The sequence below is a fragment of the Dendrobates tinctorius genome, unplaced genomic scaffold (genome assembly GCF_039654945.1).
Source record: "Dendrobates tinctorius isolate UK_male_01 unplaced genomic scaffold, ASM3965494v1 ptg000107l, whole genome shotgun sequence".
NCBI classification, from domain to species: Eukaryota; Metazoa; Chordata; class Amphibia; order Anura; family Dendrobatidae; genus Dendrobates; species Dendrobates tinctorius.
Genome location: NW_027361775.1, coordinates 16,563,236 through 16,581,887, shown reverse-complemented (window position 1 = coordinate 16,581,887; position 18,652 = coordinate 16,563,236). Strand labels below are relative to the sequence as shown.

Below are 18,652 nucleotides of genomic sequence, written 5' to 3'. Positions count from 1 at the left end.
ATGGACTTGAGGGCATAATTTCTGTTATTAATAAGTAAATTAATAAATGTCTTATGAGATATGTTAATGAGCAGACTTTAAAGCTGTGCATATAGGAGTCTGCTATTTCTCATGATTCACTCATATAGATGAGCAATCAGCTTGGCCTTGTATTCATGTGTTTTGTAAAAGCAAAGATGAAAAAGCTACTTATATCTACATCGAAAATAGTTCTCCTATTAAAATTCCAAAGACCCATCTTTCTCTCCCCCAGCAGACTTTTTTTCATAAGTGTGCCAAGTCGAATTTTAATTTATTTTTGGTTGCTCTCTCTGTTTTTACCATCAGTGTGGCATGTTTTTCTTGCATGCAAAAAAAAATCTCTCAAAGCTTCTAGTAACCGTTATAAAGGCATCCAAGTGCTATAAGCTACTTTTTCATGGTCCCATTAATTTGAACTGACAAGTTTCATCAGCAAGTTGGATCGAAAATAAACATCTCTTTTTTTGCAGACAATAGGTCCGCAAAACTCCCCCCCCCCCCCCCCCCCTCAAAAAATAAAAATAAGATGTGAACATACCCATAGACTATAGTGAGAAAAAAAACATAGAACACGAGGGTGAAACACAGACATCTGAATGAGGCCTTAGATACTATCTGATTGTGATTGTGTACAGTGCCTATAAAGGGCTCTCATTCCTACTCTTCTTAGAAGATTGTATTCCTCACGTGTAATAGATAGATAGATATGGAGCAGAGAGATAGATGGATAGATTGATATTTAGGTAGGTAGGTAGATAGCTAAATATGGGGGAGATAGATAGGTAGATAAAAAGACTTGAAAAAGGCTCAATGTGAGCCAAAACGTCACCGTGATGGGCTATTAAACAGAAGCACTTTAACTTTTTCACTTTGAATGGTGTGCTGCCTCCATTTTTTTGAATCTCTACATTAGGTTTGGTATATGCCTGGGGGGCTTTGCACCTGCATTGTTTTTTCCTGTGCTGCTCTTAATTGTGATTTTTTTTTTTTTTTTTAGGTAGATAGATATGGGGGGATAGATAAATAGATAGATCAAGAAAAATAGGCAGCACTCCAAGCTTGATAAAGACTGGTCACCATTGAAACGTCGCCACCTGAAGATCAGTAAAGTATTCACTTTTTTCACATTTATTTGGAGTGCTGCCTATTTTTCTTGATTTATTAACTCGGTTGTTTGGACACTGCTGAATAGGTTTTGCACCAATTTTATAATTTTGGTAGTGCTGCCCTTTTTTTTATTTAGATAGATAGATAAAATCCAAAAAGCAGGAACAGCACACTGGTTTTTCAGGGTTAAATGAGAGCTGTTTATTTAGCCCATAAGTGCAACATTTCAGTTCAAGTGGCGAACCTTTTTCACCACTTGAACCGAAACTTCGCACTTATGGGCTAAATAAACAGCTCTCATTTAACCCTGAAAAACCAGTGTGCTGTTCCTGCTGTTTGGATTTTTTGCATCATAAAAGTTTGGTACATGCCTTTGGGAGCTTTGCACCTGGACTCTCTTTTGTATTTTTGTACTGCTCTATTTCTTGTCTTCAATAGATAGATAGATGATATGGGGGAGATAGATAGATAGATAGATAGATATGAGGGAGATAGATAGATATGAGCGAGATAGATAGAGAGATAGATATGAGGGAGATAGATCAAAAAAGTTGAAGCAGCACACCATAGTGTAGTTTTAAGGTGCTATTTTATTAGCCCATATGGCGACGTTTTGGTTCTAGGTGTGGACCTTGCTTCAACTTTTTTTGCTCTATATACAAGGACTGGTATGTACCTGTGAGGCTCTGCACCCTACATTTAATTGTGCTGCTTTTTACATTTTTTTCTACATAGATGATCTGGGGAGGTAGACAGATAATTAGAGAGATAGAATTCCAGTCCGACTATCTATCTATCTAAGGGCCCACCAGTAACCAACTTCAGGGCTCCACTTTTCATCTACATACAAACGTGACAATATCCTCAATCAAAATTTTACATACAATGAGCTGAGTAGTTGTCTTTGTCTGCACATAATGATTCAAGTATATAGTGCCAAGTACTGCTCATATAACAGGGTGGTGGCCCACTCTTGCACAGGAGCCCACTGAAGGATTCTCCTGTCCTCCTGTGGGCCAGTCCAAGCCTGGATAGATAAATAGATATACAGTATATGGGGTAGAGAGATAGATAGAAAAGGAGTATGAAAAATCAAAACTGCATAAATAGTTCTATGTCTTCTATGCTGTACCCTAATCTTCATGGATTTGCTATGCCAGTGGTGCTGGTGTAACATAACATGCAAAGCTTGCTGTGACTCATTATAATGAACACCTGATATAGAGTAATGCATTTTGCTGTCACGCCTGTGGTTGGAAATGTACCTGAAGCTATTAAGAGACATAATTACACATCCCTTAGAATGGCTTCATCAATCTGTTTCACGGTTCCTTCACATTCCCATTTAGCGGGATTTATTCAGTGGCCATTGTGATGGCTGATTTGTTTTACATTTGTTAAAAGTTCCATGAGCCTGTGTTACAAAGCTGACTATTGTTCAGAATCAACTATTAACAAAATCTTTTAATAAGTGTCCCTGTACATTAATAAAGCGCTTTACAATGACTGATAAAAACATTGCTTGCTGACATTTACTAAACATTTGTACAATTTCTAGTGCAGGGATGGACATGTCTTATTCAGATTATTAGGGGTTTTTTATCTTAACTTTTAAACTTTTCTTTAAGAAAAAAGTGTAGATGTATGTGTAGATTCCTGAGCACTAGAACATCATGCAATCTGATTGTAAGATGTTATCAATTGTATATATAAACGATCAAAATTGAACATACACAGTGAACAAGGGATCATAAACAGACAGATCTATGAGCATTAGATTAGCATTCAAGGTGACTGCAACATGTCAAGACTTTATATACTGTATTAATAAAGGGGTTGTCCAGGACTTAGGATAGGTCATCAGTTCCTCATCGGTCAGAGTGCAACACCCGGCATTCTTGCTGCCCAGCTCTTCCTGGGGCCTGCCGAAGGTCAGTGGCAGAGTAAAACTACACAGCTCCATCAGATGCCTATTGGCTGCGGCCAGGTACTACAAATCCGTCTCTATTGCTTTGGATAGGAGACGGATGTGCAGTACCCGTCCCTGGCCACTATAACGTTGACAGGGATGTACTATGCACATGTGACCTTTGTCAGCATTGGGATAAGGCTCATCAGTGGGTTTGATAGGTGTCACACCGCCAAGATCAGATATTCATTACCTATCTTAAGGATAGACCCTCAATATAAAAATCCTGGACAACACTTTTCATGAACAATAAAAATATTGTAACACAGCAGAGAATTAACTTTTGCATTAATGTATTTTTAAAGCTCCAATGGGACACAAAAAGAAAGAAGTATGAGGATACAAAAACAGAGTAGGGGAGAAAAAGATTGACCAAGCATATGAAGAACAAGACACAATAAAAAGAACAGAATGAAAGACCATTAATCACTTTAGTTCAATTGATTCAGGGGTTGTTACACTAAAAAAAACACATTGTATCCTGTGGAATTCTGAAAGATAAGCCAGTGCCACCCAGTCCTGTTCAATTCATCTCAGTTATTATGGACCGTTTACTGTAAGATTCTCCATTCACATCATCTTCTGTATTCAGTAGGACCATTGACCAATAGTCGGTGTGTTTGTCTGAAGCCCAAGGGCAGTGATACATGCCCAAGGTGCATATGTAACATCTCTGACCATCAGTTTCTTATGTGATAAGATCATTGAATAGATGAGATACATCTTAGAAATGAAGGTAGTAAATGGCTGGTAAAGCAGAGAGCGAGTAATCAGTGTGTTTAGATGTCATGCGTCTAAATTTCAGTAAGAGAAACATTCCCACAATATATACAGTGAAGGAAATAATTGATCCCATGAGGATTTTGACAAATACTTAAACAGTCTATAATTTTAAGGGTGGGTTAATTTTAACATTGTAAGATAGAATATCAAAAATAAAATCCAGAAAATCACATTGTATAAATTATTTACATTTATTTGCATTTTGCAGTGAGCTATTTGATCCCTCTGGCAAGCAAGACTTAATACTTGGTGGCAAAACCCTTGTTGGCAAGCACAGACATTTTTTCTAGTTGATGATGAGGTTTGCGCACATGTCAGTAGGAATTTTGGTCCATTCCTCTTTGCAGATCATTTCTAAATCATTAAGATTTTGAGTCTGTCATTTGGCAACTCGGAGCTTCAACTCCCTCCCATAAGTTTTTTATGGGCTTAAGGTCTGGAGACTGGCTAAGCAACTCCATGACTTTAATGTGCTTTTTTTGAGCCACTCCTATGTTGCCTTGGCTGTATGTTTTGGGTCATTGTCTTGCTGGAAGACCCAGCCATGACCCATTTTGAATGTCCTGGCAAAGGGAAGGAGATTGTCACTCAGGATTTTATGGTACATGGCTCCATCTATTCTCCCATTGATGCGGTGAAGTAATCCTGTGCTCTTACCAGAGAAACACCCCCAAAACATAATGTTTCCACCTCTATGCTTGGCAGTGGGGATGGTGTTCTTTGGGTCATAGGCAGCATTTCACTTCCTCCAAACACGGAGAGTCGAGTAAATGCCAAAGAGCTCAATTTTTGTCTCATCTGACCACAGCACCTTCTCCCAACCACTCCTAGAATGATCTAGGTGTTCATAGGCAAACTTCAAATGGGCCTGCACATGTATGTACCTGAGCAAGGGGACTTGCACAGCAGGATTTTAAAACTTTACAGAGTAATGTGTTAGCAATGGTTTACTTGGTGACTGTGGTCCCAGCTGCCTTGAGATCATTAACAAGTTTCCTCAGTGTAATTTTAGGCTGATCTCTCACCTTCCTCATGATCAAGGATAAACCACGAGGTGAGATTTTGCATGGTGCCCCAGATCGATGTGGATTGACAGTCATTTTGTATTTCTTCCATTTTCTTACTATTGCACCAACAGTTGTCTCCTTCTCACCCATCACCTTATGTATGTTTTTGTAGCCTATTCCAGCTTTGTGCAGGTGTATGATCATGTCCCTGACATCCTTACAAAGCTAGCTCTTTGGTCTTGCAAATGTTGTAGAGGTTAGAGTCTGACTGATTGACTGAGTCTGTGGACAGGAGTCTTTTATAAAGGTGACTATGTAAGACAGCTGTCTTTAATGCAGGTAACGAGTTGATTAGGGGCATCTAACTGGTCTGTAGGAGCCAGAACTCTTAATGGTCGGTAAGGGATCAAATACTTATTTCTCATTGCAAAATGCAACTAAATTTGTATAATTTATACAATGTGATTTTCTGGGTTTTATTTTTTTTATTCTATCTCTCAATGTTAAAATTAACCTACCCTTAAAATTATAGACTGTTTATGTCTTTGTCATTGGGCAAACTTTCAAAATCAGCAAGGGATCAAATACTTATTTCCTTCACTGTCGATCAATATAGCGATTTCTGCTCCATGCCTCTAACAGAGAGGAAGACTGTGAGTAAAGGGTATATACATAGAGTATATAGTGGACCCTATACCGTTAGGTGAGGGTCTTGATCCTTGTTTGCAATTAATGTCAGAGGGTGTAGTCACCAGCAACATATTGGGTCTAAATTGTGATATATATATAGGCTCACTTTCTCTTGAGCCGAAACATTGCCACCTGTTCCCATGTGTCAATAAGGACTCCAGTTTTTGCTATTCTGAGCTGCCCATTTTTTTTTGCTTAATATAATATAGCAACATGGTTTATATAGGAACCATTCTGCAAAATAAGTCCTGTAAAATCTTTTGTTACCTAATATCTGATGCAATTGGAGATGGTGTTGGGAATTGTCAGTTTTGAAACGAAAACTATAATTTTAAGGATATGGGTGGGGTGGGTGTATCTTCAGATTGTATGGAGGATTGGGAATGGATCTGATGAAAAGGTCTGTTCAGTTCAAATTATAAAGAAAAAAAAAAGATCAGCTGAATGTTTACACTATGTACAGTACATGAAAGTCGTAGTGACCAGCCGACTAGCTGATGTGTACGGGTTCCGACTCTTCCCCGAAAAGTGATCTCTGGGGACAAAAGGATAAGGCAGTAGGAATTTTGTTTTCGGGAGAGATAATCTACTGCAAGTTGCTTTCTCCTTTCTTATCATTGAAAACAGATTCCCCATTAGTCGGGTACCTGCGTATGTGAGAGTTGGAAGAGCTAGCTGTCGTCTGAATGATCTGCTGCCTCATGTTTATGGCCAGCTTTACAAGTTTGCATCCCTCCTCAACAGTAGTCACAGCAAAGCTTTCTTGAAACACTCGTAACAACTTTTTCTATCCCTTCTACAATACTTAAAGACGACTCTCAATCCCACAACAGAGACCTCGCAGATCATCTCAGTTTTTCTCTGGCTTCACAGCATTTAACGCATGAATGGGACAGAACCAGTGCAAATCAGTGTCTTCAGTCTATCTACTTTTATTTTAATGTGGATGTGTCAGGATAATGTAGTAGCCATGCATGTGTAACTGTTCATATTTTTTCCCTTTGTTTTTTTTTCGACTGTAGTCTTTTATTGTTGGTTTTTCTTCATACTGTTAATATGTAATTAATGTTGTTTTTTATGTTCAGATCTAGGGAAAATCCGAAGTGCAGTTGGAAGCGCACAGTTGCTCATGTCCCAAAAGTTTCAGCAGTTTTATTGGCTTTGTCAGCAAAATTTGGTAAGTGAAAATTAAAATATTTTACATTACTTTACTTCTGTGTTTAATGATGGGGGATATGCCTAAATATTTTGTCATTTTATGATTTTGATTAATGATAAATTGATATGTGTTTATATGGAGATTTTAACACTGTATTAATAATGTATTAGATTTCATGATTTTGCTACAAGAGGTGATTCCAAAACTTAAAGCGGTAATACACTACTTTTACATTGATGACCTATCCTAAGGACAGGTCATCAATGTCTCATCAGCCGGGATCCGACACCCATCACCCCAGCCGATCAGCCATGATCTGTTTTAGCAGTGGCACCTGCTGACCTGAAATACTCACTTGCCAAGCTGCTCCATCTTCTGGTGGTGGGTGAGGCTTAGTACTGCACATCCGCCTCCTATTCAAATCAATAGGAGGCGGATGTGCAGTACACTGCATTGGCCACTATCAGAAGATGGCCAGCTCCGCAAGTGACTTCCATCTGGCATCCACTGATGCTGAAAACGATAATAGCTGATCGGCGGGGGAGCCAGGGGTCTGATCCCGACCGATCAGACATCCTTAGGATAGGTCATTAATGTAAAATTAGTGGACAACATTTTTAAGTAAATAAAACTGACTTAGATTTATAAAACAAAGAAGTTTGTGGTGTGTAATTATGATCTTCAATCATATAAGGTGAGGCACATCAGGTTGGGTTGAGTTGACAACTACTTGACATCTTCCAGAGTTGTTGTGTCTACTCACCAGCCTCTCAAATAGAAAACAAGAAAATATGTGCTTGTACATTAGATTAATATAAGGATCTAAATGAAAAAGAATTTGAGAATAGAAAAAGAATTTATTTCAGCTCTATCCGGTACTCTTGAATGGGGGCTGATCTAAAATACCATACAGAGTCCATAGCAAGTGTGGATTTGTTTCATTGACAAAAAACAGACTTTGCTTCTTTTAAGCTGGAGGAAAACATTGCATTGATATGGCAAATTTTTTTTTTAGCTAAATGCAGAAGTGGATGGATAGAAAATATGAATTAAAGTCTTCTCTTTCCTTCTTGGTCCACTTATGATTCTTCTTTAAAAAAAAAAGTGCAACACAACTTAATGTGAAGACTTTAAATAAAAGTCTTGTTTACCTTTGAGTAGAGTTGAGCGAAACGGGTCGAAAAAATTCAAATGTCGCCGACTTTCGCCAAAGTCGAGTTTGATGAAACGAAACCCGACCTTAACGTGAGGTCGGCCATGAGGTCGGCGACTTTAGCGCCAAAGTCGCATTTCAAATGATGCTTTAGTGCCCTTTTTCAGCCAATCAGGAAGAACGGACACTGTGGGCAACGTGATGACATAGGCAGCGGTCACCACCATCTTGGAGAAGGGCATGCAAGTGATTGGCTTTCTTTGTTTGGCGTCACAGGGGGTATAAAAGGGCGGGGACGCCGACCGCCATGTTACTCATGCTGATCTCAGCATAGGTAGAGCTGCTACAGCTGCTGATTCTGTAGGGAGAGCGTTAAGAAGGCAAAAAGAAAAAAAATGCTTCTGCTGCTAGCGCTTTTCACTGTAGTTACTGTGCAGTGAAAGGTGAAGATTTTTGCTTTTGTGCAGCAGCGCTGGTGGTGATTAGCCTGCCTTTTAAGGCTAGCTGCATTGCTGTGTGCACACTGGTGTTCAAACTGCTTTTTTAAAAGCAATCCAAATTGTATTGTTTTGTCCTGGTGAGGTAGTGAGCGTTCATTTTTTCACACACCGTACAGCGGTGTACGCTCCTCACACAGTACCATGTAATGGCTGTTATCACGGCCAAATTGAAGCTAAGTGTGTGACTCTGTAAGGAAAAGCCGAGGAGTTTGTCCGTTCTTACAGACCTACACCTTATAGTTTTGTCCGTTTTTCAAACAGTTTAGTATATTTGCTGTTTGATTACATTCAAAACTAGAGAGAGACAGCGTGTGTTAGTCCGTATACAAAAACAAGGAGCTTGACAATTTTACATACACCGTACAGCGGTGTATGTGCACGCTCCTCTCTCAGTACCGTGTAACGGCTGTTATCACGGCCAAATTGAAGCTATCTACGTGTGTGTCTCTGTAAGGAAAAGTCGAGGAGTTTTTCCTTTCTTACAGACCTACACTTTAGGGAGATTCCAATTCTGCCCAATCCTATATACACCTTGTAGTTTGTCATACACTAGGCAATTTCTCAATTTCTGCCAGTCACATTGCGGTGTTATAGACACAGGGCCTGACAGAATCCAACTGTGTCCTGAAGTGTAGAGAGATTCCAATTCTCCACAGTCCTCTATCCACCTTTATTACACCATCCAGAATCTGCCTGTCACATTGCGGTGTAAAATAAACAGGGCCTGACAGAATTCAACTGTGTCCTGAAGTCTAAAGAGATTCCAATTCTCCCCACTACTATATACACCTTGTACCTTGTTTTACAGTACCATATAGTTGGTGGTTTTTTGGTTCCATTTTCCCCAAAAATGAGGAAGTGTGGTGGAAGAGTCCGTGGAAGTGGGCGGGGATTGGCAGCTGGTAATGATGGTGTTGGTGGTGGATCTGCTGGTAGTGGCAAAAGCAAAATAGTACCTAATGCAGGAGGTGTTGAGCCTGCATCATCGTTTGGCTCCACAAGGCCTCGAAGGCTCCTTTTTCTGGGAGTAGGTAAACCGCTTTTAAAGCCGGAGCTTCAAGAACAAGTTTTGGCTTACATTGCTGACTCAGTCTCCAGCTCTATCGCCTCCTCTTCGGAAGTTTTAAAAAATAAAAGCACTGAGTCATCATTGGAGGCTCATGTTCATGAACCACACCTTTCCTTGTGTCTTTCACCCCAACCAAAATTGAAGGATGCGGCAGGCCACACTACAGATTACTCCATGGAGCTGTTTTCACATACCATGCCTGGGTTATCAAGTCAAATCGTGAATTACCCAGGCAAAGATGAATCTGACATGCAGTGTACTGATGCACAGCCACTGATAGATGATTCTGCTGGTGCATTCACTCAGAGCACTACATTGTCCTCGCTGTGTACTGAGCCAGAATCTGACCCAGATAAAACTCAGGTACCCCTTCCCGCATACTATACCACCATACACGGTGACACAGAGGAAGGTGCACAGGACATTGAAGAGGAGGTGATGGATGACCCAGTTGTTGACCCAGATTGGCATCCATTGGGGGTAGAGGGTGCCGCTGCCAATAGCTCAGAAGAGGAGGAGGAGCATCCGCAGCGGGCATCGACATCATAACAGCTGTTATCTGGCAGGCCCGGAGCAGTCCAAAAACGGGTTACAAAAACCAAAAGAGTTGTAGGACAGCTTGGCCAGACGGTCAAAATAGCACAGCGTGCAAGGCCTCAAAATGTCTTCCATAGTAGGAAGAGTGCAGTGTGGCACTTTTTTGAACAAAATCCTAATGATCAGGCAAAGGTAATCTGTAAGAAGTGCGCAAAGACCTTTAGCCGAGGGAAAAATCTGAGAAATTTGAATACCAGTTGCATGCTAAGACATTTAACCACCATGCACTTGCAAGTGTGGACGGACTACCAAAACTCACGTACCACATGTGCTACTGCTCCCAAAGAAGGTAGTCAGCAACGCTACATTGTTTCGCCCACTGTAAGTCCACCAGTTAGCACACCACCAGCAACAAATGTTGAGTTGTCGTCGCAAGGGCAAATCAGTCAGGGAATCACACAGTTATTGCAACGAAAGACTGAATCTAGGCCATCAGAAAGAACACCAACTCCATCACCATCATCAACCCTCTCTGTCTGCCTTGTCCACCACTAGTTCCACCATATGCAGCTCTCAAGTCCAGCTCACCCTACCAGAGACTATGAGTAGGACAAGAAAGTACTCATCCTCTCATCCACTTACACTGGGTTTGAACGCCCACATTGCCAAACGAATCTCGTTAGAGATGATGCCCTATCGGTTGGTTGAAAGCACAGCTTTCCGCGAACTCATGACCTACGCAGTACCACGCTATGACCTACCCAGTCGCCACTTCTTTTCTCGCAAAGCCATCCCAGCTCTCCACCTTCATGTGAAAGACCGCATTGTCCATGCACTCAAGCAATCAGTGAGTGGAAAGGTGCACCTCACAACTGATGCATGGTCCAGTAGGCATAGCCAGGGCCGTTACGTGTCCATCACTGCGCACTGGGTTAATGTGGTGGATGCAGGGTCCACAGGGGACAGCTGTGATGGCACAGTGCTGCCTAGCCCATGGTATAGGAAACAGTTGGCTGTAGGCGTTCGACCCTCCTCCTCCTCCAGAAGCGAAAGCTCGTCCACAGAGCGCAGTCGCACGAGCACTGCATCCGCAGCTGACAGTGGTGCACACGAGGTGAGCCACTATCGATCAGCTAGTGGAAAGCGTCAGCAGGCTGTGTTGCAGATGATGTGTTTGGGCGACAGACACACGGCGGAGGTACTGGCCGACTACTTTCAGCGACAAACTGAGTCATGGCTGGGCAGTCTACATCTTGAGGCAGGCAAGGTAGTTAGTGATAACGGCCGGAATTTTGTGGCAGCCATAGCCCTTTCAAAACTGAGACGCATACCTTGCTTGGCTCACACCTTGAACCTGGTGGTGCAGTGCTTCCTCACTAATTATCCGGAGTTAACAGGCCTGCTCCATAAGGTTCGAAGACTGTGCTCGCACATCCGCCGGTCGCCGGTACACTACAGTCGTATGCAGAAGCTGCAGCGATTGCTCCACCTTCCCAAGCACCGCCTAATTATCGATGTTGCAACAAGGTGGAACTCCACCCTGCACTTGGTTGAGCGGCTGTGCGAACAGAGGCAGGCCGTAATACATTTGTTGGAGGATACACGGGCAGGCACTTTGAGGGCAGGCATGGAGTTGACAAGTGTGCAGTGGTCGAAGCTGAAAGACCTCTGTAAAGTCCTTCAATGTTTTGAGGAATGCACACGGCTGGTAAGCGCAGACGACGCCATCATAAGCATGAGCATCCCACTTATGCGTCTGCTCATGCAAACTTTTACGCACATCAAGGAGCAGGTGTCTGCAGCCAAGGATGATGAGGAAGAGGAGGAGGGAAGCCTTGATGACAGTCAGCCATTGTCTGTTCAGGGAACTGTCGTGGATGAGGTGGAGGAAGAAGAGGAGGAGGAGGATGATGGGGATGATTATTTAGGGGAGGAGGATGCTTCTCGTGGGGCAAGAGAAAATGTTGGCGTGGCAAGGTCTGGTACTGGGTTTGTGCGTGACTGGAGGGATGTGGATTTGCCTGAAAGTGCTCCTCCACCCAGCACTCGCAGTGCATCATTGACACCGGGAACATTGGCCCACATGTCAGATTATGCCTTGCAGATCCTAAAAAGGGACCCCCGCATTGCCATAATGATGAACGATGATGACTACTGGTTGGCAAGCATCCTGGATCCACGCTATAAAGCCAAATTCCAAAACATCATGCCACAGGAGAACCTTGACCTAATATTGGCTAACAAACAAGCAACTCTGGTAAACCGGTTGGTTGAGGCATTCCCAGCACACAGCAGCGGTGATGGTTGTCACACGAGCCGTAGGGGCCGGGGGCAACTTGGAAGAGGTGTTGGTGGTGCATACATCAGAAATGGCGTTGGAGACAGGGGTTTCATGACCATGTTGTGGACTGATTTTTCAAGTCCCGCTCACACGACTGGTAATACTGCATCAATTGAAAGTGACAGGAGACAGCACTTGTCAACTATGGTTACAAACTACTTTTCCTCCCATATCGATGTTCTCCCTCACAGGTCATTCCCATTTGACTATTGGGCAGCTAAACTGGACACCTGGCCTGAATTGGCACAATATGCCTTGCAGGAGCTCGCTTGCCCAGATGCAAGTGTGCTATCGGAAAGAGTTTTCAGTGCTGCTGGATCAATCCTGACAGAAAAAGGACCCGTCAGTCGACCCAAAATGTGGATGATCTAACCTTCATTAAAATGAACCATGCATGGGTTTCCAAGGATTTTGTCACACCTTACCCTGATGACACATAGGTTCACAGAAAAATGGCTTGCTTTGGTCCCCCTCATCCTGGGACTTGACCAATTTCGCCTTTAGCAGCAGGTGAATGTCCCACATCAACATATGCCATTTTGTAAACCACCCTAACTGGGCTGCCTCCTCCCCCCATGGCAGGGGTCACCACCTAGCGCACGCAACCGTGCGAGTGCCGTTGCCCTTGACAGGTGGGTGGGCCGACTCTTGGGCGCGGGCACAGGGTCCCTCATATTGCAATCATGTGTCTCTGACGGTGGGGGTGCACACCGGCTGTCAGACACACCGCCGTACTATGAGGGGCCCAGTGCCAATACCGACTCCCATGAGTGGGCCCCCCTTGCTTGGGAAGGGCCCCAGCATTTGCAATGTTTACCTCTCCCTGCTCCTCCGCTGTGTAGTCTGGGCTGTCAAATCCTTCACTGGGACTGCCACTACAAATTTCGTGAACTGATAGAAGATGATGGTTAAGAAGTAGCTATGCCCTGTCCCGCTGGCCGGGATTTAGCTTCAGATGATCAATGGCTTCCATTTCTTATGGACGTCGACTCACAATGAGATGCAGTGGTGGTTTCTCATCAGCTTTCACAGTTTTCCTACCCATAGACGTGTGACATTCCAGCGCACATTTTTAAATGTGCCCTCTCATGCCAATCCAAATGAATTGCCTACAGCCTGTGGCTTCTGTCTTTTGCACTCCAAAGTTACGTGACAGAGCATGATAGGCAGTGAGCACCATGTTTACATCTCTCCCTGTGATCAAAATTATATGGATGAGTAATGGCGATGGCATCAACGGTACTGCGATACAGCAACACTTTCTTCACAAAGAAAGGTTTTCGCTGTCTCCACACACTAATTAATTGAGGGCCTGCATCGCCTCTGAGAACTGTGGCGGAAGTTTATCCCGTGAATAGGAATTCCTAGATTTCTGCAATCACTAGAATTTATGTCAGTAATTGTATGCATCTCATTTCCTATTGCGGAGAGTCTGGACTGTCTTACTGAGACAGAAATATATATGAAGATTTAAAAATACCACCAAAAGTGTATACTGGTGTACGCTTCAAATACATTTCCTTTATTCTACATTTTAGATTGTTGTCTAATCCATACTGAGAACATGGAGATTTTAATTATTTAAACTATGCTATATATACCTGCTATCCAGTGATAATGTACCCTTTCTTAACTTTGTACAAGCTGGTCAAATCCATACTGGGCCTGAGACCGTCTGAGCCTGCCTCCTGATAGATAGACCTACGTTTTTAATGTGTAAACTATGCTATACATACCTGTTATCCTGTGATACGGTACCCTTTCTCACCTTTGTCCAATCACGTCTAATCCATACAGGGCCTGAGACAGTCTGAGCCTGCCTCCTGTTATATAGACATAGATTTTTAATGTGTAAACTATGCTACATATATACGTGTTACCCGGTGAAACTGTACCCTTTATCAACTTTCTAGAATCTTGTCAAATCCATACTGGGCCTGAGAACGGCTGCCAAGCTGTTAAGCAAGCTACAGCAACTGTGGTTTGGACGCGTAATTTTTTTGCATTTTTTCAGGAATGCCGGTTAGGCCTAATTCAGGAATTGCGGTTGACCTGCACTTACTGGGAAATCATCATTCGCGGGGAATAATTGGAATCACAGATCCCCATCACTAACGGTGTTCTTCTGGTTATCTGCACCTGTAAGCGACAAAAGCTGGTCCTTTCAGTGTAGTGCGCATGCAGCCCCGGACATGTAACGCCATGATAGACCATGATAGTGCCAGAGCCTCGCGTATCCCTCTAGTAAGCTTGACGCGTACCGCGGGGGCATGCCGGAGTCTCGTTCGTTAACGGAATAAAGCTGACAAATTGCTAGCACAATTACAAACGGACATACCACACCACACACACAATCGACAAAGCTTTCAATATGTGCATCTTTTCTTGAGGTGGCATGGTTGTGGTTTCCCGGGTGGAGTCCAATTAAGCCGCAGGCTCCACTCCTGGTGGTGCCCTTTTGGACATTCCTTTAAGGTTCAGCTTTGCAATCATACTGCCCCCGGAAAACAAACACTTTGCCTTCATGGACACTGTTTGGAGGTTCGTGGGAATAACGCCGCCCGATCGCCAGTTGGCATAATTTATTGGTGGGAAGTCCGACGGTATAAGCCTATATCTGTGTCTCCTCCACCTCCTCCTTTTACTCCTCCACCTCTTTTCTAAATGTAGTTGCCCTTTTCCATATGTAATTTTTGTCTTCTGAGCATTTTCTCTGCTTTGGGACACCTTTTTAGGTGTTTTGTAATTGTTTTCTATGTGTTTGTGTTTGCCTGCCACTGTTTTCAATGGGGTTCGACGAACATTAGATGAACTTGCCTCCTGTGTGATGAACCAAAACACTAGCGTGGTGGCTCAACACTACTCCTGATACATAGACGTAGATTGTTAATGTTTAAACTATGCTATACATACCTGCTATCTGATGATACTGTACACTTTGTCTACTTTTTATATTCTTGTCTAATCCATACTGAGCCTCTGAGCGTCTCTGTGTGACTGATGGAATATATATGGAGATTGACAATTATCCTTTGACTGAATAGAGCTGTACATTTCTGATACAGTGCCATATATCTGATGTTATTTTGTGTCTATTTTGTGCAAAATTTTGAAGTTTGGTGAAAGAGGCCGCGGACGTGGGCGCGGGGGGGGCCAGCTGGTGATGATGGTGGTGGTGCATCTGCTGGTAGTGGCAAAAGCACAATAGCAGCTAAGGCAGGAGGTGTTGAGCCTGCGTCATGGTCTGGCTCCGGAACACCTGGAATAATACCTTTTCTGGGAGTAGGTTAACCGCTTTTAAAGGCGGAGCATGAGGAACTGGTTTTGGCTTACATTGCCGAAACAGACTCCATCAAATATGCCCGCCTCTTCTGAAGTTTCATAAAATGCAAGCACTGAGTGATCAAGTGCTGGCTCCTGGACAGGAAGAACCCCTTTCCTTGTGTCCTGCACCCCCACCCAAACTGAATGAGGCAGCAGGGTACACTTCACATTAGTCCATGTATCTTTTTCTATCATACTATGCCTGGGTTATCAAGTCAAATCGTGAATTCCCCAGTCCAAGACGAATCTGACATGGAGTGTGGGTGGCCAGCCAGGGCAGTGGGGTTAATCGGTAGCGGGCCGGTGTCTCACAGGGATGTGTCACGGTGGTGGTGACCCGTTCCATGGCCCTGGGCGTCCATGCAAAGGGGTGAATTACGTTTATAGGTGAATGATTTGTGACCCCACCTCTTGTTTCTGATTAGATTGACCAGCGCTGCAGTGTCGCTTCTGTGGGACAGATGTTGTGGTGCAGCTAAGATGTAGAAGATCTGCACAGGTAGGGCCGTAGTCACAGGGCAGATGAAAGAGTTGGGAGATGGTGTGCAGTGCAGGATGTAGCTGAGCCGTGTGCCAGGCGCAGGAGAAAGATGACAGACACAGTTGTGCAGTTCCTTTACCTGTACTTGGTAGGTGCTGTCCAGGACCCAGAGTACAGATGGAGAAGAAGTTGGTCAGCCTGGAAGCCAATTTGGATTTCTCTCTCTGCAGATAGTTAGTGTGGCCTCCGTTCTAGCGCTTATTTGAGGTACTCGCAGTGCTGAGTTAAATGAAGTTCCCCCTGTTGACTCTTTTGGAACTTTCTCGTATGGCTGGCAGCCGTAGCCTTTTCCTTCTGGCTCACACACGTCGATGCTGGGGCCTCCGAGCCTCAGTTGGGAACAGAGCATTTACAGCTGCTACTTCCTCTGGATTCTGCTGCAGGAACGTCAGTGACCCTACAAACTCGGAGACCGGAATCCGGACCATGCACTCCAGCTAGGAGTGAGCCTTAACTCTGCTCATCTTCCAGCTCCCCTTCTCACGTCCACACACTTCCCCTTCCCTGCACAGAATGGCCTAACTTACCTCCTCCCGACCACAGAGAGCAGCTCCTCAGCAGTCATGTTCAGCGGTCTCCCTGCTGGCGTGGAGTGGGAAATGTGTTGTGTGTTGATTTAACTGCTAGAGAGATCCTTCTTTGCTTCCAAGCATGACATCACACTCCCTAGGAGGAAGGTAATGTCACTGTGGCGACCGTACTCCTGGGGACCCCACAAGTGCACTGATGCCCAGCCACTGCTAGATGATTCTGCTGGTACATTGACCCAGACCACTACATTCCCCTCACACTCTACACAGCCAGAATCTGACCCAGAGGAAACTCAGGTTCCCCTTCCCGCATACTATACCACCTTACACGGTGACAAAGAGGAAGGTGCAGATGAAAGTGCAGGTTCCTTGAGCTGGTGGGGGGCATACTCATGGGTGATGGCACTGGCACAGGGCCCCTCATAGTACGCAAAAGTGAGGGTCCACCCCACCCGCCGTCAGACACACCGCCGTACTCTTTGAGGGGCCCTGTGCCACTGCCGTCGCCAACGAGTGGGCCCCCCTGCTTGCTCAGGATCACAGCACTTGCAAAGTTGAAATACTTACCTCTCCCTGCTCCACCGCCATGACGTCTTCCGCGTTTCCTGACAGTGATAGTCTGATCAGAGAGCGCAATGACATCACGTCTGTACGCCCTCTGCCTAAACAGCGAAGTGCAGTGAGATGTATGATGGGGACGATGAGGAGTCCAGACTAGTACAGGGATTCCATTGCGAGGAGACTTATTTAATTGTTTTCAATGTTGTGACAGCAATTTTTGGGGAGCACTGTACTCTGGAGAATGATATATGGGGCCCACCATACACTGGAACATTCCAAAGGTGGACATCAGACACTGGAGCAGCATTTACAGGGCACATTATACACTAGAGCATTAGAAATGGGGCCCATTATGTATGGAGCATTATTTGGGCCCATAAAACAGTGGAGCTTCATCCATGGGGACCAAAATATACTGTAGCATTATGTGGAGCTCATCATATACTGTTTCAAACATTATATGGGACCAATGATTTTGTATGGAGAAATATATGGGCCTCATTACTCTGTATAGCGCACTATGCGGTGGCCATAATACTGTATGGAGTAATATGCTGTCCATTTTTGGAGCTATTAAAAATGGATATCAGTCATGAGATGTAAAAAGTGAAGTATTTTTCATTGTACTATGCCGCTATTTCTCTGCGGTATCGGAGCATCATGAGTTGTGGTATGTGTTAAAGGGGCGCTCTTTGGCCCAGGGCACATGAAAGCCTGGAGCCAGTCCTACCCCCCCCCCCCCCCCCACAAATTTAGCCAAATAACCCCCATTTTTCAGTGCATAACTAGTATTATGAAGTAAATTAAGGTTGAAAAGCTTCAGTAATCAGAATTTATGCTTTTGGCATTCAAAAGGGCACTGTAGGTGTGTTTCCTGTTCTCCGCTCCCTGCCGACTTTGCTTCCCCATTGACTTGCTTTGGGTTTCGTGTTTCAGTCGGCGTTCAACTTTTCACGATAATCGGACGATTTCGTTCCACCCGACTTTTGCGAAAGTCGGGTTTCATGAAACCCGACTCGACCAGAAAAAAGGCAGAGTCGCTCATCTCTACCTTTGACATTAAAGGGGTTCCCACTACTCAGACAAATGGAGCGCCGCGGGAGAGAGCGTGAGAGAGCACACGCACTGTGCAGGGCCGTGGGGTACTCGGTACTGGACCCATCGACTTCAACGGGGGACAGTGTCACGGCGGCGGCGACCTGGTCCGAGGCCCTGGGGCGTCCATTAAATAAAAATGATGAAAGGGGATGGGGAAAAGTTGTTGTGATGTTGAAGTGTGGTAAAAATGAAGAGAAAGTTTATAGATGATTAAATACGTGACGCCACCTGTGGTATTCTGATCAGAGGTGACCAGCGCTGC

The 18,652-nt window shown here is 44.1% G+C and overlaps 1 protein-coding gene across 3 annotated transcripts in view; it reads left to right on the top strand.

Moving 5' to 3' along the window:
• Positions 1–18,652, top strand: part of DLGAP2 (DLG associated protein 2) — an 824,782-nt gene that overhangs the window by 752,915 nt on the left and 53,215 nt on the right. For all 3 annotated transcript variants that reach the window (XM_073589202.1, XM_073589200.1, XM_073589201.1), the window contains one exon: positions 6,663–6,754. In XM_073589202.1, the coding sequence (XP_073445303.1) occupies positions 6,663–6,754 (92 nt within the window). The remainder of the gene's footprint in view (positions 1–6,662; positions 6,755–18,652) is intronic.